General features: G+C 48.8%; 1 protein-coding gene across 1 annotated transcript in view; it reads left to right on the forward strand.

Annotated features, from left to right (window-relative positions):
* Positions 1 to 21,285, forward strand: part of LOC144783414 (E3 ubiquitin-protein ligase rnf213-alpha-like) — a 2,376,820-nt gene that overhangs the window by 574,642 nt on the left and 1,780,893 nt on the right. The window contains exon 12 of the mRNA XM_078662402.1: positions 16,485 to 16,648. Coding sequence (XP_078518528.1) covers positions 16,485 to 16,648 — 164 coding nt within the window. The remainder of the gene's footprint in view (positions 1 to 16,484; positions 16,649 to 21,285) is intronic.

Below are 21,285 nucleotides of genomic sequence, written 5' to 3' on the forward strand. Positions count from 1 at the left end.
ACTACTATTGTCAAGTATAGTGACAGTGGGAAATCTATTTTTAAAGCTTCACGTCATTCTTATTTTGTTTGTGGTCAAACCGCATATGTTCGTCTGCCCCTCGATTGGGAGGGAACCTGTTACATTGCCTTCCTACTGCCACCTGTTTTCCTAGCCCCACCTGACTACCATAGGAATTCCTTCCTAGTACATACTAGACACAAGAGAAACCTCCCGATTGTCGATTATACTGAAACTGCTGCAGAGCAATTCATTGATATTGATAAAGGTGTGTTCCCTTATTTAGGTACAGTTGTAAACAGTAAGCTAATCCGTAGGTTAACAAGAACCCTTGAAGCAGTAGTAGATGAGACTGCCTCCGCTCTAGGTAACTTAACCGAAGAGCAATCCTTTATGAGAATTGTTGTGCTCCAGAATCGTCTCGTCCTTGACGTCATACTGGCCGATAGGGGCGGGGCCTGTAGAGTCATCGGATCCAGTTGTTGCATTTTCATTCCAAATAACGCGCCGTCTGTTTATTCAGCTATAACCAGACTTCATAAAATTGCCCATCTGTTACACCAAGATCCAGGCACCTGGACATGGTCCGGTTGGTTCTGGAATATAATTTCCGCCTGGGGATGGAAAGTCCTGTCCTTTCTAGGTATCGCAGTAGCGATCATATTCAGCTGCTGCCTCTGTATACAATGTGGCCCTGCGATTTGCGGCATGTGTGCTACCTCTTGTATTCCTAGTCCCAAGCCCCGTTCCAAATCCCGTTCCAAGACAATTCGAGATGAACAAATGGTATTGTATGAAATGATAGATGGTATCATGAATATTGATGTTTCCTGATGGAAACGTAGTGACAAGGAGGGAATGTGGAAAAGTAAATTTTGTCATGTTCTGTGTCTCTACGTGTCATCCATCATATGTTATGTGTGCATGACCAATATGCATATGTTATTCCCCATGTCCGATTCAAGACGCAATTATAGTTGTGTCCTCCTCTAGTATGCCAGTTTCCAGTCCTCGTGAATACTACGAATATCAGGCCTATGTAAAGCTACGTTGCCACGTTTCTCAGTGTGCACGTTATTTCATTATAAAGTCCCCGTTTCCAGGCCTCAACAGGGCCCGGACATCAGATTCAGCTCCTGTCTCCTGAACCCTCGCTGAGGAGCGATCCAGCCCCCACCTGTATCCTCGACCTTCCACTTACTTCCTGCCTCGCAGTGCCCGGTGCAGCTTGGCTCTGCCTCTGAGTCTGCCAAGACTATGTTATGATTCCAGTTATCAGTTTAGTCCTCCTTCTCTGCATTCCTAAGCTACTGAACTACATCAATAGTTTCCGTCATTGTCTAGCCTATGCGGCTCCATGTTAAGAGAAATACTGTATTTAATGGTCATTTAATATTCTTCATCACGCACTATATGTAGAATAAATGCATGCTCCAGTCTTAGAGTCAGTTAGCTTTTCCCCTCATGACTTCTAGTTTATATCAACATGTTCCCTAAACATCAGATACTAGATAGGGTTTAGGTACATGTCGCTCCGACCCTCCAGACTTTAGTCTCTGCTCCTAGCACAGAGTTCATAGCCCCCAGCTTCTCCTCGTAACACGTCATTGCCAGTTTGCGCGCACCACCAGGTTAGAGGTCCCGGCTCCTTAGGTAGCCCCCTCCATGGTTTCCGCCCCATTCATGACATATTCTGTTACGTTTGCATCACATGTCTATGTATACGCCCAGTTACACCTCTTTTTACTCTTATCTTTCGCGACTGCTACGCGTCACGCCTTCTGCTCCACCCACTGCTACGCCTACTGCAATGTAATGCTATGTGTTTGCGTTATGTATATATGCTCATGTATTGTTATTAAAAGTCAGCGCGCTCATTCCAGACCCAGCCCCAGCAGCTGCTGGGCCCTGTCATCCTATTCCTATGCAGGTTGTCCTGTTACTGTCCTTATGCTGTATTAAACCTGCAAAAACTCCCACTACCTCGAATCTTGACTCTTATTTATTGAGCTATCTGTTATGATATATGTCTAGTCAAAAATAGGGTATTATTTATTTATTTACCACAAGACGCCACCTCCGCGCGCTGACGTCAGTTCTTCTTTTTTCCGCGCCAGTTAGCGCAGATCCGAAGAGCAGTACTCCGGTCTTTTGACCAAAGTTTTTTGATTATCTACTAACTCTTAAGGTGCCGGTAGGATGCCCGGTTTTAAGAATTGTGACGGGTGTGATCGCACGATGTCGGTCACCGACCACCATCGACTCTGCCTCCGGTGCCTGGGCGCGGACCACGACGTGCAGTCCTGCGTCGACTGCCGGGCCTTGACGAGTAAGGCTAGATGGGAGCGGTCCCGCAAGCTACTCGAGCTCCGGGTGTCGGCCCCGCGTCGAGAGCGGTCCCGGTCCGGCCGGAGGTCAAGGGAGCGGTCGAGAGAACGGTCGCGGAGCCACCACGAGCGCTCCAGAAGTCGTCACCATTCCTCCGGTTCCTCAGGTAAGAAACACAAGAAGTCGGGGCGTCGTCATCGTACCCCCGACGCTCGCGCGATGCGGCCGGGGGTTCGGGTGGCCCCACCCCCGCGGCTCCGCGTGGGTCGCCGACGCTGCCTGCTCCATACCCGTCGGTCCCTGGGCAAGGCGTGTCGCGCGAGGAGATAGAGGAGTTCCTCATGGCCATGAGGGCACTGTCTCCTCCGGCGGGGCCTACGGCGCCTGCGGGCCCGGTGGCCCCGTTCGGGGGCCCGAGCGGTTCGGGTGCTCCTGCCCCGACGCCGTCGGGTGCTCCGGCCCCGACGCCGCCGCCGGCTCTGGCCCCGGCGCCGCTGGGCCCTTCAGGGTCGACGCCGGCTGGTCAACCGGCCTCTCCGGCGCCGATTCCATCGGGGCAACCCGTGGGGCCGCCTCCGCGCGGCGCCGTGACTCCGACGCCGGCGCCACCCCCATTCCCTCTCCAACTCCGGACGCGGAGTCGGACCGGCGTCGTCCGACGCCGAGTCCGGCGCCGATGGGGCCCATTGACCCCAAGGAGCCGGTCTACATCGTTGAATCAGAGTATGGTGATGATGAAGATTATGGAGAGGGTTGGGAGGGGTCTGAGGACCCTCTGTCACGCGAGTGTCAGTACGACGTGGACTGGACAGGTGACTTGGGTGATGCCAGTCGTCTGGACGAATCTCCTAACCCTGGTTTTGTCTCGCCTTCTACTGTGGCTTCGGAGGCTGGGGCTACTTATTCTGTGGTGTTGATGAGGGCTGCCAAGGCCTTGCGCCTTGAGCTCCCCGTCGCAAAAGTGAGGCCTAACATCCTCACCGAGGTCTTCAAACCGCAGTCATGCCCACAGGAGCCTCTGCTGCCGTTCAACGAAGCCTTGACAGACGTTCTTTTGGGCACGTGGTCCAGGCCCGCTTCAGGTTCGCCTGTTGATAGGAACGTGGCCAGACGCCACCGTCCGTGTCCGGACGACCCCAAGTTCCTGTCCACCCATCCCACCCCTGAGAGTCTGGTGATCCAGGCCTCGACTTCCCAAACCGCATTACCGTCGGCCCCGCCCGACCGGGAATCAAAGAGGTACGACCAGTATGGCAAAAAGGTCTTCTCGTCCCTGAGTTTGGGACTGCGGTCTTGCAACACCGCATGCCTCTTGGGCCGCTACACCCACTCTCTGTGGGAAACGGTCGCGGATTGTCTGCCGCAATGCCCGCAGGAGGTACGGGACAAGCTCGGCCAGGCTATGATTGAAGGCCGAGACGCGGCGAGGTATTCCATCAGGTGTGGTCTTGATACGACCGACTCGCTGGGCAGAGCGATGTCCACGACGGTGGCGATTCGTCGCCACGCCTGGCTGAGATCCGCCAACTTTTCGGCGGATGTCCAAAATACTTTGATGGACATGCCGTTCGATGGCAGTCGCCTGTTTGGCGACAAAGCGGACAACGCGCTTGAGCGCTTCAAGGACTCCAGGGTCACGGTCCCACACGTGCTGCCAGCCACGCACCGCAGAACACTTCTCAACGCGGTGGCGGCCGTGGATTCCGCCATGGAGGCGGTCGGGGACAACGGCGAGGTCAGACCACACCTCCCCCCGCAGCATCAGCCTCCAAATCCTCCTAGTCCGAGCTTTCAGGCCCATGTGACGCCAGTGGGTGGCAGGGTTCGCCATCACCACTCCCGCTGGCGCACTATCACATCGGACAGGTGGGTGCTGCAGCTCGTCCGAAGGGGCTACTCCCTCCCCTTCGAGACCACTCCTCCAGCCATGCCACCGCAGAACCACCGTGTGTCGGGGGACCACTTGACACTTCTGCAGGAGGAAGTTACGGCCCTCTTGGCCAAGGGGGCCATCGAGCGCGTTCCTGGGCCAGAAGTAGGGTGTGGTTGCTACTCCCACTACTTTCTGGTACCCAAGAAGGACAAGGGAGGCCTGCGTCCTATCTTGGATCTACGGAACGTCAACGGCTTCCTCCGGAAGGAGAAGTTCAAGATGTTGACTTTGGCTCAGGTCTTGGCTGCTCTAGACCCGCAAGACTGGATGGTAGCGTTGGACTTGCAGGATGCGTATTTTCACATCCCCGTCCTGCCGGCCCACCGGCGTTACCTGCGGTTCACGGTAGGCCACGAGCACTTTCAGTTTATCGTGCTCCCATTCGGCCTTACCAGCGCCCCACGGGTGTTCACGAAAGTGATGGCGGTGGTCGCGGCTCATCTGCGCCGGTTAGGGGTTTCAGTCTTCCCCTACCTCGACGACTGGTTGTTGAAGGCTGGCTCGCCCCAGACAGTCGTCCACCACCTTCAGATGACGGCAGACCTCCTGCACGAGCTGGGGTTTTCTATCAATGTGCCGAAATCACACCTGTGTCCCTCTCAAAAGCTCCTTTTCATCGGAGCGGTTCTCGACTCGGCGCAGTTTCGGGTTTATCCTCCGGAACGGCGGGTCCGGGATATACAGGCTTTGATTCCCATCTTTCAGCCGTTTCAGCCGGGTTTCGGTCAGGTTGACGCTGCGGCTGCTGGGGCTGATGGCTTCCTGCATCCTTCTGGTGCATCACGCCCGGTGGCGGATGCGGGCTCTGCAGTGGGACCTGAAGTTTCAGTGGGCCCAGCATCAAGGCAACCTATCCGACCATGTCCTGATCTCGGAGGGCACTGAGAGACAGTTGCAGTGGTGGCTTACGGACCGCGATTGGGTCAGAGGCAGATCCCTCTCCCTTCCCCAACCGGAGCACGTAGTTGTGACGGACGCGTCCCTCCAGGGCTGGGGAGGCCACTTGGGAGAGGCGGAGATCAGAGGCATCTGGTCTCCGGCGGAGTCCCGGCTCCACATCAACATGTTGGAGCTGCGGGCGATTCGCCTAGCACTGAAGGCATTCCTCCCCTTTGTCAACGGGAGTGTAGTGCAGGTGTTCACGGACAACACCACCGCCATGTGGTACTGCAACAAGCAGGGCGGAGTGGGGTCGTGGACCCTTTGCCAGGAGGCTCTGCGCCTCTGGCAATGGCTGGAACGTCAGAGCGTGACTCTGACGGTTCAACACCTGGCAGGTTCTCTGAACGCCAGGGCGGACGAACTCAGCCGTCGGTGCTCGGTGGATCACGAATGGCGTCTGAACTCGGACGTGGCGAAAGGCCTCTTTCTGCAATGGGGAGAGCCTTGGTTAGATCTATTCGCCACAGAAGGGAACGCGCAATGTCATCAGTTCTGCGCGTTGGAGTTTCCAAGACGGCACTCGCTCGGCGACGCCTTTCGGCGCGAGTGGAGTTGCGGTCTGTTGTACGCCTTTCCGCCTATACCACTTCTGCCCAGAGTGCTGAAGAAGATCAGGCGCGACCGGGCCCAAGTTATCCTTGTGGCTCCGGACTGGGCTCGAAGGTACTGGTATCCCGAGCTACTCAGCATGTCAGTCGGTCCCTTGATCCGCCTGCCCCTTCAGGAGGACCTTCTGTCGCAACAGCAGGGGACGGTCCTCCACCCGAACCTGTCCAGTCTCCACCTCCATGCTTGGAGATTGAGCGGCGACAGTTGAGGCGATTTGACTTGCCTCCTGAAGTCTGTGATGTGATTCTGGCAGCCAGGCGTCCCTCCACGAAGTCGGTATACGCCTGCCGGTGGAACAGATTTGTGGCATGGTGCACAGCAAAGGCTGTGGATCCCCTTTCTGCCCCTCTCTCCGAGGTTCTCCTCTTTCTTCTCTCTCTTGCCCAGCAGGGCTCTGCTCTGGGCACTATGAAGGGCTACCTTTCTGCCCTTTCCGCCTTCTTAAGGCTATCTGATCAGCCATCTTTGTTTAAGTCCCCTATTGTAACGAGATTCTTGAAGGGCATCACGCACATGTATCCACCTGTTCCGTTCGTGATGCCTCAGTGGGACTTGAACCTGGTTCTGACTTTCTTGATGTGCGCTCCCTTTGAGCCACTTCATTCCTGTCCTCTCCGTCTCCTCACTTTAAAGACAGCCTTCCTGGTTGCCATCACCTCTGCCAGGAGGGTGAGTGAGTTCCAGGCTCTTTCTGTCAAACCTCCTTTCATGTCCATTCATCCAGACAAGGTGGTTCTGAGAACTAGACCTTCTTTCCTGCCCAAAGTAGTTTCTGCTTTTCACATCGGGCAGTCAATTACCTTACCCTCCTTCTTCCCGCCTCCGCATCCTTCGAAAGATGAAGAGCGGCTCCATCGTCTGGACCCAAAACGTGCGTTTTCATTTTATATGGATCGCACACGCCAGTTCCGGGTGGATGACCAACTGTTTGTTGGCTACGTGGGTGAGAAGAAGGGAAGGGCGGTACAGAAACGGACCATCTCTCGGTGGGTCGTCCTGTGCATCAAAGCGTGCTACTCTTTGGCTCGCAAGGAGCCTCCTGTTGGGCTGAGAGCCCATTCCACTCGGGCCACGGCGGCTACTACTGCCCTGGGCCGGGGAGTCCCTTTGCAGGACATTTGCCAGGCGGCTACGTGGGCCTCGCTGCACACCTTTGCGAGGCACTACTGCCTGGACAGTCAAGTCCGGAGGGATGGCTTCTTTGGCCGTTCGGTCCTCCAGGACTTTCTGGTGTAGGATTGTATTGGTTCGCAGACCCACCACCGGGGTTGGTATTGCTGGGGTATCTATTCTAAGGTAAGGAATCTAATACTAACCTGTTTCTTTCAGAGGAACAAGTTACTTACCTTCGGTAACGATATATCTGTAAGAAACAGTAGTTAGTATTAGATTCCTTACCGCCCCACCCATCCTCGCCGTTCTGCGAACTGATACCTATGGTTAAGGACATCCCTTTCAGGGCCCTAGTTTCAAATGGCACCAGTGTTGGTTCTCACATGGCTCTGCGTGTTCTGGCGCGGAAAAGCTGTGTGCAAAGAACTGACGTCAGCGCGCGGAGGCGGCATCTATATACTCAAGCGACGTCATCACGGCGCACGACTCCGACGACGGACGCGGAGCCGCAGGGGACGCCTGCAGACGACGCTTACCGACGCGCAGGGGTACTGCTACGCAAAAGTTTCCGGATCCCAGACTGACGCCTGGGGATATTCTAAGGTAAGGAATCTAATACTAACTACTGTTTCTTACAGATATATCGTTACCGAAGGTAAGTAACTTGTTCAACAGTGCCCACTGCAAGTCCTTGCTGGGCCAAAGACAACACAAAAAGCAAGACATCAGACAGCTGTGCCTGTAATGGGTCTGTATTGTGGGAACCACAAGAGACGGCAAACCTTCCCCAGTGCCTTGCATAGACAGATTATGTAGCTGGGCGCCTGGCTGCCAAATTAACATCCGCAAGTTTCAGATAAGTCAAATGCAGTCAACTGACGCTGCTTAGTCTCCACGCATGGAGGTGTACCTTATGCAGACCTTGTGAAAGACCATGCCGTGCTGCTGCAACAGAAGATCCTCTAGCAGTGGCAGCCTGATCAGAGGATAGATGCTCAAGCCCAGAAGCTCTGAGAAACACACTACTGGCCTCTTGACTGCAGCGAAGAAATCCATCCAGGGTTCTCCCCATTGCTGTAAGATGCCCTGTGCCACCTTGGGCTGTAACTGCCATTTGTGATCCACTAACCAACACCGGCTGAGTTCATCTGCCCTGACTTTTGAAGATCCTGCCAGTTGGGTCATAGCCAGGTCGAGAGGTACAGAACCTCTTAGCACCGGACCTGTTACTCCACACCTCCTTGCTTTCTACAGTACCACATGGTGTTGGTGTTGCCTTTGGCTCCTGAACTGGCCTCCCTTTGATGGAAGGTAGGTAGGCCTTCAACGTCAAGTGAGTGGGCCACAGCACCAGCAGGCTGATGTGGAGTCAGATCTCCGGCAGGACCAGGGTCCTCTGATCTCAACCTCTCCTCAGGGCTGGCTGTAGTGCTGGTGGGGCCCGGTGTGACTAGCATTTTTTGCGCCCCCACACGCCTGACCACCTCCTTAAATTCAGTCACTACCACTGGGTGATAGTGCATCTCATCTCTCCAATCATAGTTTATTGCTAAACACAGAGCAGCCCCTGAGGTCAACACCCCTCTCCACAGGTCAGCGCCCAGTGCAGCCGCACAGGTAGTACTACCCTAAAGTCGGGCCTACCTCTCCTAGATAACCTCCCCATCCCAGCAGGACTGCATCTGTCACCACTTCCTGCCCTGGGTAGGGTAGAGAAAGGGGTCTACCTGCGGTCCGGTTGAAATCAAGCAGTCACACTATTCCAATCTCCTTTAAAACCTGGATGGAGTCTAATGGGCTTCCCCGGTGCTGAGCCTACTGAGACCTCAGATCCCATTGCAGAGTCCTACTATGCCACTTGGTGTGGTCACAAAGTAGGATGCAGGTGGCTAAATGGCCAAGACGTCGCAGAACAAGTCTCTCTGACATCCCGGACTGAAGTTGAAACATCAGGATCATAACTTAAATGTTCTGGACTCATTGACTTGGAGGGAATGCTCGACACTGCACCATATCCAGAATGGCTCTGATGACCGTGAGCCTCTGTGAAGGAGTCCGATGTGACCCCAAAGATGTTAGAAAATGTGCGGTTGCCTGAAGGTGGTGTAAGACTGATTGTGGTAAGCCCACCTTCAATATCCAGTGGCCTAGATAGGAAAAGACTGGTATATCCATCCTCCAAAGTTGTGCTGCAACCACTGACATCACTTTTTTGAACACCTGAAGGGCACTTATGGGGCTAAAGGGGAGCACACAAACTGAAAATGCTCTTGGCCCACCTTGAACTGAATGGTAATGCCTGTGGTTCTACAAGACATGAATATGAAAATAAGGGTCCTGCATATCCAGCACAACCATTCAGATTCCTGGATCCAGGGCAGATAGAACCTGGGGAAGGGTGACTGTCTTAAATTAGTCCTTTCTAAGGATGAGGATGAAAACCTAAACTAGAACGAAGGTCTCTGTTCATCTTCTGCACCAGGAAATACCAGGAGTACCATCAAGTCGCTAGTCCTGATGCCAGAACCCTCTGTAGGGCTCCTTTCTCCAAAAGGCCCTGGACATCCTACTGTATAATGGCAAACGGTTCCCCGAAAGTTGCTGTGATGTAGGTGAAATGTGTGGAGGGTCGGACAGGAATGGCAGACTATTTGGAGAACAAACTTGATGGATGTAATGCTCTGCCACCCTTGGAGTTAATAAATCATCCTGTGTCCTACATGGTGGCCATGTGCCACTGAGAGTAAACTAAAGCAACCTGCAACCTGAGTCAGAAGGAGTGTGGCATGGGCAGTATGTTGCCCCTAATTGCCTGGACCCTGTCTTCAAGTGGGCCTTAGCGTTGTCTTTGAGCCAAACCTCTTAGGAAGCCTTAAAGGGATGAACTTACTCTGGATACTACCGCACAGGTGCAGAAAGGCCTAGGGAGGGCACTGTGACCCTGCTGTCTTTAAAGCGCCCCAGTGCTAAGCGTGCCTTGTCTCTGAAAAGATGGTTGCAATCAAATGGCATATCCATCAATAAAGCTGGAACATCACCTGAAAAGCCTGTAGATCTCATCCATGAGTTGCACCGAAGCACCAAGCTGGTACCGACTGCCTAGCCTAAGCAGTCAGAAGTGTCCAGTACAGAACAAATTATCTACTTTGCTGCATCTTGGCCATCCTGGATGATCTCACTAAATTGGCACAACATTTGTGAGGGACTGTCGGCAAAATATCACTTGCCATTTCCCACAATGCATGCTGGTACCTTCCTAAGAGGCAGCTGGCATGGATTGAAAAAAGGGCGAGTCTGGAAGAAGAAAACATCTATTTTCCAAATGCCTCCATATGTTTGGATTTACTGGTAGGAGGAGTTGTAGGAAAGAAGTTCAAGTTCAGCCTGCTCATACATGACTGGACTACCAGGCTTTCAGGTGTGGGATGCTGAGGAAGGAAGGCCACATATCCTGGGGCAGGCATGTGATGTCTAGCCACTTACTTATTTACTGGCATGCAAGAGTGCCCACTATGTGCCTGTGAGGGCCTCAGTATAAAGGTAATTAAAACTGTGTTAAGCATGGCCAGGCTGCCGAATTTCTATCAGGACGTTAGTTTTAACTTCTATTGGTGGTATCTGCAAGTCTAGGACTTCGACTGCAAGCCTGAATACTGCAGCAAATGACGCAGATTCCTGTTGATGGACCCTAGGGGAGAACACAACCCAGGGGGTTATTCATGGGCCCGTGCACCTCCACAGCATCCCTTTTTGCATGCTCTTGAGGCGCAGATTACAAAATCATATCTAGGAGGCCATGCAAAGCCACTGTGCGTGGCTTCGGATGGCCTTTTTGATACTGAGTAAAGCAAAGCAGCGCAATTTGCTGCGTTTCCTTACTCTGCCCTCAATAGATGTCCCATGAGCGTTACGGTGGCTTTTCCCATGCAACACCCATGGACTTTGACGCTGCCCCAGATTTACAAGAACATATGAACCTGGGGAGGAGCTGAATACTGATGCCTCTTGTGGTGAAGTGTAACAAGGAGAAATATCCTTACTTCTCTTCAATATTTCCATTTTCTATGTGAGCTGCATACGTCAAATCCCCGTAAGTGAGGGCCCTAGTGACTGGGGAAGTGTCCAAACCTCTGGCTGCTTGTAGATCCCTAAGCAAATTATCATCGTCTTAGTAGTGGGTTGCATTACCCCCATCATCTTCATTGTTATCGCCTAGAACATGTAGGCTATGGTCAGAATCTGATCCAAAACATTTTTCGAGTCCTTGAAGGCGACTCCTAGATGAAGGCAATGTCCTGTCTGAATGAGGTTGCTTTGGGAATTTGGGTTGCATCAGGAAAAAGTGTGGAATTGGTTTCTCTGTGGGGGACCAGGACCAGAATCAAGAGGCACCTTGATGTCTATGCAACTTCTCTGGTTCAGAGTCATGGACGAGGGAAACTCGTTGTTTTCTTGTTTTTCTTTTTCTACTTACCTAAGGCCTATGAATGCAAGGAAGATCTTTTGCGGACACAGTCTCCAGTGCGGGTCTGCACTTTCCACTTTGACCAGAAGCAGGAGGTATGTGCCTTCCAACGGTGCTCTCCGCTGTAGGTCCTGGATTGCCTTGGGGTCTATCTGGACAGAGTCCTTCTTGACCCTAGACGCCAAAGACATACCTCGTGGGGATCTGTCACAGACATCTATCTGTGACAGTCCCTACAAGGTTTAAAACCTGTTTTAAGTGGGGACATAGTCCCTTGCACACTATTGAAAACTTTTGCTAAAAGACTTATTAAAAAGAAGGGGAAAAAGTTTGGGTCTGAGTCCGAAAGGGCAGAAAGAAAGCAACTGACATCAGCGTGCAAGTGGGATTCTTATATGCAGCTCCCATGTCACTACTGGGAAAGGGTGAAGCCAACGAGGAGCTGCATGACGCCCCCTACTGGTGAGGGCACAATGTTATGAATAATCTCCGGATTCAGTCTGGCCCCTGCGGGTATTCACAAAGTGAGGAAGCTGTGCTTAGAACTATGCATCAGATGTGTATGTAAATCAGACAAGAAGAAATGTGAAAAAATATTTTAATGTATTGTTCCTGAAGTAGAGAAGATGTTGAATTAGTTCAGCCATCTGTTAGATCACATGTTTTAACTGTTTCTTATCCTGATCTACAAACATATGTTAATTATTTCGTATTTTTTATGATCTCATTCTATTAACTAAGTTTTGAGTTGGTGTTAAGCACAGTCTCTTCTCTTCTCCCTGGGGATGGCCGACATCTAATAATAATCAATAACAAGCATTTACAATGCAACGGTCTCTACAATGCAACGGTCTCGCCTTTGCAAAAGTTAGAGCTATTGGTATTGTAAATGACAAACTTTTTATGTGTTGGTTTTGAAAACAGATAAATAAATGGTATTGTCATTTACAATGCCAATAGCTTAATCTCTCGCAAATGCGAGACCTTTTGCATTGGCACACACACACAGAGCCGCACACACACACAGAGCCACATACACACACAAAGCCACACACAGAGCCACACACACAGAACCACACACACAAACACACATTATAGAAATATCGCCTTGAAAAGGGACATGAGCCTCCCCTCAATATAGCTCGGCTGACTAGAACCCAACACTGTGACATCCAAGGTTTAGACTAGTCCAACTGTGAATCCTTACTCCACCAGTGCACTCATGTTCAAGCTGGGGCGCATACCCACAGAAAATTGTCAGAGGGGGTGCAATCAGAGGGGTACCCTCTTTCATATTATATGGGAATGGCCGATCATATAGCAGTATTGGCGGGAGTGATACAAATAATGTCGGAAGTCGTGGGACAGGAAATTCCTATGGATGCTAGGTGGCATGTGTTAGGCATATCTGGGGAACTGAAGTGACCTAAATATCCCCAAATCTGGCTGCTAGTAGCCAAAATAAATATTGCCGGGGCCTGTGGAGCCATACAACGACCAACAGTCAAACATTGGAAAAGGGATATGGACTGGTGCTGTGCGGCTGGAAAAACAGTATATGAAGGCAAGTGGTGTCCCAAGAAATGGAAAAAAGCGTGGCGGCACTGGGAAGTATACAGGGGCAACTGGGAGGTACATGAAGGCTCAGATCGGGAGGGGGTGGTGGGCAGGTGGTGTTTTAAATTGGGAACCGGACTGAATAGCTGAGTGTGTTACAACGTTTATATGTAACAGAATGTGTACTACAGAAATAATGATGTATTACCGAATATTGCCTAGTAGGATGTGTTGTTTTCCAGCTGATTTACAGCATTCGGAACCATGACACCAGTTATGAAGTGTTAGCTTCCCAGTATGACTAAACTGCGTGTTCCTAAGCAAATTACTTACATCTTCATTTGCCTCAATTGCTTGAAGTGCCAAAATTACCATCTTAGAGGAGATATTATGTTTACTGGTGTGCACTATGCAAATATAAATAATGCAACCATGAAGAGCACCATGAGCAAGCATCCAATGCTTAAGTATCTCTACTACCTACCTGTGGTCATAACTGGGTAACTTCATCGTTGATGCCACGAGGTTGGTCAGTACAATACTAAGCTGAATTGTGTTCAATTACTTGCATTCGTTACAATGAAGAGGGGCAGCAATTAAGTCAGCAGTCAGGAAACATAGGGATACAAAAGTGTGTGGCACAAACGCAAAACATGGATTAGGAACGCACCACAATCATATTGAAGATGATGATGATGGATATAATAGTGTGTTTGTTATGGCTCTCACCAATTCCAAAAATATAAGTACGAGTTTGGCCTGCCAGGGTTCAAATCTGTGGCTTGCGGATCTCAGAAGCGAATACCTGACGTTACTATTTCACCAGTTGGCAAAGATGGGGTGCGAGATAAAGTGCAGGGTCTAGAATGAGGCAGAAACAAGTTACAGTACTGGAGTACACTACAGGAAAATTGAAAACTGGGGGGGGGGGGGGACAGAACCCGAGAAAACGTAGTTTCACAAAGCTCTCCCACTATTTATCTCACCCGAAATACATGCTGTTCTTTCTTACCACCTCACTTGTGACCCTGAACCTGCGATGCTCCTCATTTATTTCAATACATAGTGAGGAACTCCGCAATTACTTACGTTTATTGCTATTTTGTAGAACTGTGATGAATTATTTATTATAACGTAGTACCTCCTCCCCTTGGCCTGCTGTGTCATTCCTGGAGTTAGCCCTGTATGTCGTCCTTCTTGTGTATCGGCACCCCCACATTACGGGGTTGAAGTAGCCGTTGGCAGCCATCACATTGCTAGTAAACCTGCTAATCAGCCCATTCCGCCCTATTCCAGCTATTCCATCTCTGATTGGCAGGCCTGCTACTAATCTCACTCCTTATTGGCCGAAAGCCTACTAGGCAGCTGCCAGCATTCAGGCTTTCAAAGCAGCCTAGAAAAACAACCGGCCTTTTGGGAAAAAGGAACCCCACATCCTAGCGCAAGATGGAATGGGGTCGGATAATGCCTGTGCATTAAGCGAAGCCTAAATAGTAAAGGGCGGGCGCACCTAGCGGCACTAACCGGTGGACTCTGGCTGTGCTTGGGTGGCGTTCCCTCACTGCTCCCGCTCAGTCCAGCCTCGCTCAGTGGTCACAGTGGTGCTCTGGCCTGCCTCTCGTTGCTCCAGCGAGCGCTCTACCATGGGCGCGCTTCTCCCCGCATTCGCTGGTGGTGCGAGTGTAGCAGATGACGCTCTCTCCTGTCCTTTCTCTGGTTCATCGCTGCTCTGAAGCTTGCCCGCTCTCGTTGGTAAAGATACTGACTGGTCTGTCCCTGAGCTCGTGGGTGGACACAGCATCCAAATATCGCACTTATAAATGTACTTATAAAATGTACCACGGAGACTTTAAAAACAAATTTTGGAAATTCTTAACACGGTTTTAGAATTGTTTTTGTTTTATTCTATGTTAGGACCTAGGCTCAAAGTTCTTTATTTTTTTAAAATAATAAATCCCAATTATTATAAATCATCAATTAAAAGGAAAAAACACAATACAAATGCGACGGGGTTTATACCGACGTCGACTACCAGTATCAGCAGATCCCGAACAAGTCAGAATAGCAGAAAGCAAGCGAACGCTGAAGTGAGGAAAGGGTGGTGGTATAAACAGGCAGGGGCTATTAGCAGCTTTATCACATGGGGAAATCACTTCAATGACAAAATGCAGCCGACTTGGAGTTACAGTGAATAACAAGCGCTCGCCATCTCTAAGCCCCGTCCTTTTCAGACTGGGGGGGGCGTGTTTTTCTTTCTCCCCTCTTCTCCATTGGCTGGAATATAAACAATGGGCGTGTTTTTTGACTTGTTGTTTAGCATTCCAGCCAATGGAGAAGAGGGTAGAGCAAACCTAAAAAACACGCCCCCCAATCTGAAAAAGACGGGGTTAGAGCAAGACAATGAAGTAACTAAGACCTCTTCTCCAATGGCTGGCCGCAGTTTAGGAGGCCAGCAAATGGATAAGAGGGGCGGGGTATACCCTCGCTACTCAGAGTCATTAAGTCTCGCTGGCGAGACTGCACATGTGCGCAGCCTACGCTAGCCGAGACCTAAAAACGAAACATATTGCATATAATGTTCTTTTGTGACTTCTCTAAGAAACCCTGAGCAAGGTTTTTTAAGCCAGTATGGTGGGACCAGGTTTTTAATAGTTGCTGGGTTGCTTTTTAATTGTTCTGTGTACAGACATTTAAAGTATACAATTAAAATAAGTTCTACATGGTAATGCTTAATGTACTGTTTCACTGTGATGTTTTATTCCCATTTAATGTATTTATTTTTTGTTTCATGTTTTGTACAGTCATTCGTAATCCAATACAACTGAATTGAATTGATAGGAAGCCTAGTCAAAATGCATTCACCTGTTGGCCTGCCTGTTTTTAATCACTATTGAGAAAAGTGCACTGTAGCATATATTATTTTACCATCATATTTTCGAGGTTTTCTGGCAAGGGTGACCTTCTGAGCTGGAAGTCGGGTTTGGGATGATAATGGTATTGAAGTAGTTCATGAGTGTTTTTTTCAAAAGTGCCTAAAAAAATCAAAACTGTACTTTAAATAGGCATGGTATTGCCCTATTATTGTTACAGGTTTCACAAGTGGTTCACCTCCCTAGATCACTGGGAAGGTCATGCTCAGTCTCTTTTTTTGTTTCAATTTGAGACAGCTATTTGCACCCTATGACGTTTCAAGATGTCCTCACTACTGCCACTCTGAAATCTTCAAGAGTACATGTTTAAAAAGACACAAAATAAATAAGAATACATTTGATTTGGATGCTTTTTTAAACACGAGAGCATGGGTTTAGCAGAGCAAATAAGACCTTTTTTTGCTATTCGGGGGTGTTCTTGTCATGATTATGAGATGGATGTATTTTGTGTAATTTTTATTTTTAAATTTTTATTTTTATACACATAACACAACATACTTTCTGTTTTACTTTTATTTGCAATTGACATATGCACCTGGTTCTGTGCTTGACAACACTGTGCCACAATGTTTCATCCTAACAATATATCTTCATTCATATTTGTTAGGTTTTCCAGAAGAACCAACACAGGAATGTGCTGAGTTATTTAAAAACGTACTCGTGAAAAACAATACACCAATGACAGCTGACAGTGATGAAGAGATGACAAAACGTTACACTGATGACTTTGTAAGGATGTCTTTTCCTGGCCAGAGTCAGGATGTCTACAAAGTAAGCACTTTTGTATTTTGAGTTGCTGGAAGAGGTTTAGAATTTTGACTCTTCGGGAAAATAAGTTATACCTTGGTTATGTAAATGTTATCATGTTTTTGTGCTGCAGTTTCACCTTGCATTGTGCCTTGATTGATGAGTACCACTGAGTTGGTGAACGATAAGCTTCTGTTATTCAAAGTTATTCAAAGGCTAGCAACACCTTGAGGTGAATGCGGGATTCACCATTATATATTATGACGCCAGGCCATGGAGCTCCCCACGCCACACAGCTCCACCCGTGTGTCCGTGCCCTCCACGCCTCCACTGCTGCCGTGAGTTCGAGTCCCACAAGGGCTCTTGCCTGCCTCCTTGCGTTTTTTGCCTGATTGTAATTCTTCTCTTCATCTCTGTAACTGCTTGGTATTTGTTTTTCCCCACTGTATTTGGTATTTGTTTTACCCCACTGCACCCCTGCGCTGTAGCTCGTCACCCCCCTCCCCTTTTTCTCTTCTGTACCCTCCAGCCATTCCCGCCTCTGCTCCCCTGCGGCCCGCCCCCCGCCAGCTGATTCGCCGCCCGGCTCCCACCTCCCAGTTGCTCCTCCCTCCCTCCCCGCCTTAAATGGTGGCCGCTGCCCAGCGCCAGACCCCCTGGTGCCCGCGACCGCCACCACGACGCCAGACTCCGATACAACGCCAGCACTCTCCTCACACTCAACGCTGGTCGAGACCACTACTGCTTCCAGGCAGCCCCGAAACGCACCCACGGACCCTTCTCCTGCCGCACCTGCAGCTTCACCTGCGACAGAGCCACAAAACCTCCTAGGGCCGAACCGAACCACCTTCGCTGCATACTCCTCGGTATACGCTCAAAATATCGAGTTTTAAATATCGATTTGCATTAATATCGAATTAAAAATATAGAATAGACACAATATCGAATGGACAGAATATAGACTACAAAAATATCGAATAGAATAGCAGTAATATCGAATTCGAAATATAGAATGGACAAAATATCGAATGGACAGAATATAGACAACAAAAATATAGAATGGACAATATAGACAACAAAAATATTGAATGGACAAAATATAGATAACAAAAATTTCGAATTTGAGGTAAGTAAGTTAATATCAATTTGTTAATAATATCCAATTTTTTAAGTGTTTTTTTATGTTAGTATATGTGTGAAAAGTGTATATTTATGTTATAATTTATTTTCATTAATTAATTTTATGGTATTTAATTTTTGCGCAGTGTAATTCTGTAGCGGGTTGTGGGTTTATAGGGGAATAGGGTGGAAAGTAATTTAATTATAATTATTAAATATGGTAATGTATTTATTGGTGCTTATTTTGAATTAATTGTTAATTAATTGTTAATTGGTAATTAATTAAAATATAATTGGTAATAATTTTTAATTAATTGATTAATTGATAATTATGTTAATTTTATTAATTTATTTTCTGTAGCGGGTTGTGGGTTTATAGGGGAATAGGGTGGGAAGTAATTTAATTATAATTAATCCAAAAAAAAAATGTATTGGTATTTATTTTGAATTCATTGTTAATTAATTGTTAATTGGTAATTAATTAAAATATAATTGGTAATAAATTTTATTTAATTGATTAATTGATAATTATGTTAATTTTATTCATTTATTTTCTGTTGTGGGTTGTGGGTTTATAGGGGAATAGGGTGGGAAGTAATTTAATTGTAATAATTAATTAAATATTTTAATTTATTTTTTGTTTTTTGTTGTAATTTATAATTATTTTTTAATTGTTAATTAATAAATTGTTAATTGGTAAATATTTCTATTAATAGGTAATAATTTTTAATAATTCATTATTATTTGTATTTTTAATTGATTAAGTTCAAGTTCAAGTTCAAGAATTTGTATAGCGCACTACTCACCAAGAGGGTCTCAAGGCGCTTGGGGAGGGGGTTCATTATTTATCGAATAGCCAGGTTTTAAGTTCTTTTCTGAAGGAGATATGGTTATGTGTAAGGCGGAGATGAGTGGGGAGTGAGTTCCAGGTCTTGGCCGCCAAGTAGGAGAAAGATCTACCTCCCATGGTGGATCTTTGGATACGCGGTACTGCGGCTAGGGCCTGATTGGAGGATCTGAGTTGGCGGGAGGGTGTGTAGAAGGACAGTCGAGTGTTGAGGCATTTGGGTCCTAGTTTGTAGAGGGCCTTATGTGCGTGGGTGAGGAGACGGAACGTTATTCTCTTGTTGACCTCTTTCAGGTGGTCGGTAATGTGGTCTTGGCGAGGGATGTCCAAGATGAGTCTCGCTGATGCGTTTTGGATGCGTTGGAGTTTTTTCTGTAATTTGGCTGTGATTCCGGCGTAGAGGGTGTTTCCGTAGTCTAGTCGACTCGTGACCAGAGCGTGGGTGACAGTCTTTCTTGTCTCGGAGGGGATCCAGCGGAATATTTTTTTGAGCATACGAAGTACGTTGAAGCAGGAGGATGAGACGGCGTTGACTTGTCTGGTCATCGAGAGTGAGGAATCAAGGATGAAGCCAAGGTTACGTGCGTGGTCTGTGGGTATGGGTGCTGTGCCCAGAGCCGAAGGCCACCATGAGTCGTCCCAGGCAGAGGGGGATGATCCTAGGATGAGCACCTCTGTTTTGTCTGAGTTAAGTTTTAGGCGGCTGTTTTTCATCCATTCGGCTACTTCTTTCATGCCTTCGTGAAGATTGGTTTTGGCGGTGTTAGGGTCTTTGTTGAGGGAAAGGATCAGCTGGGTGTCATCAGCGTAAGAGATGATGTTAAGGTTGTGTTGACGCGCGATGGATGCGAGTGGACTCATGTAAACGTTGAAGAGGGTGGGACTCAGTGATGATCCTTGTGGTACGCCGCAGATGACTTCGGTGGCCTCTGATTTGAATGGGGGATGTCGGACTCTCTGAGTTCTTCCAGTTAGGAACGAGATGATCCATTCCAGGGCCTTCCCTTGTATGCCGATGTTGCTGAGGCGTTGTATGAGGGTGCTATGACAGACTGTGTCGAAGGCGGCGGATAGGTCGAGTAGGATGAGGGCCACTGTTTCTCCGTTGTCCAGTAGTGTTCGGATATCGTCTGTAGCTGCGATGAGGGCTGTCTCGGTGCTGTGTTTGGCTCGGAAGCCTGACTGGGAGGGATCGAGGGAGTTGTTGGATTCAAGGAAGGCGGCGAGCTGTCTGTTGACGGCCTTCTCAATGACTTTGGCAGGGAATGGGAGGAGGGATATGGGGCGGTAGTTTTTAAGTTCAGAAGGGTCTGCTGTGGGTTTTTTCAGGAGGGCGCTGACTTCGGCGTGTTTCCAGCTTTCAGGGAAGGTAGCCGAGTTGAAGGAGCAGTTGATGACATCACGGTGATGGGGTGCGATGATGGAGTCTGCTTTGTTGAAGATGTGGTGGGGATAGGGGTCGGTTGGCGAACCAGAGTGGATGGAGTTCATTAGGTGGATGGTGTCATCAATGGTGAATGGGTTCCAGGCGCAGAGGTTGTTAGAGGCCGGTTTAGGTTCGGAGGGGGGTGGAGAGGGTTGTTCGTTGGAGATGTTCTCGAAGCTGTTATGTATGTCGGCAATTTTTTTGTAAAAGAAGGAGGATAACGAATCGCAGAGGTCTTGGGAAGGGGTGATGTCGTTTGAGGCTGCGGTGGGGTTGGTGAATTCTTTGACGATGTTGAATAGTTCCTTGCTGTTATGGGCGTTGTTGTCGAGACGATCCTTGAATGCTGATTTCTTGGCGGTTCGAATCAGTTGGTGGTGTTTGCGGGAGGCTGCCTTGAAGGTGGTCATATTGTCGGTGGTTGGGTTTTTTCTCAATTTTTTCTCGAGAGTGCGGCATAGCTTCTTGGATTTCTTAAGGTCATCGTTGAACCAGGGGGCCTTTTTGCTGTCCTGTTTGTTGTGATGGTTTTTCAAGGGTGCTAATTCATCAGTGCTGTGAGTGATCCATTGTTAGAGTTTGATGGCAGCTTGGTTTGGGTTCCGAAGAGAGGGCGGGTGGGTTCTGGTTGAGCGATGTGAGGAGTTGGTCGGTGGTGATTTTGTTCCAGTTTCTTTGAGGAATAGGTTGTGGGGGGTTGTGTGTCGAGGTTGTTTTGTAGCTAAAGTGAACACAACTGTGGTCCGTCCAATGGAGAGCTGTGGTGCGATCGAAGGAAATGTACTTGCTGGAGGTGAAGATTGCGTCGAGTGTGTGTCCGGCTACATGGGTGGGGGCGTCAACAAGTTGTTTGAGTCCGAGATTGGCCAGGTTGTCAAGAAGGGTGGTGGTGTTGATGTCGTTTTTCTTTTCCAGGTGAAAGTTGAGATCTCCTAGTAGAATGTAGTTTTCGGAGGCGAGGGCATGTGGGCTGATGAAGTCAGTGATGTCTTCGCTGAATTGTTTACGGGTTCGTGGGGGCCTGTAGATGAGGGTACCTCTAAGTGTAGTCCTAGGGTCGGTGTGGATCTGGAAATGGAGGTGTTCGGCGGTTGTAAGGTTATCGTCGAGGCTGGTCGTGATTTTGATGTTGTTCTTGTGGACGATGGCGATGCCTCCTACCGTTTGATTGGTGCAGTCTTTTCTGGTGATCTTGTAAGTGTCCGGGATGGCTATGGCGATGTCAGGTGTTGATGATGCGTTCATCCAGGTTTCTGTAAGGAAGGCGAT

This window comes from Lissotriton helveticus, chromosome 9, assembly GCF_964261635.1.
Source record: "Lissotriton helveticus chromosome 9, aLisHel1.1, whole genome shotgun sequence".
In the NCBI taxonomy this organism is placed as follows: Eukaryota; Metazoa; Chordata; class Amphibia; order Caudata; family Salamandridae; genus Lissotriton; species Lissotriton helveticus.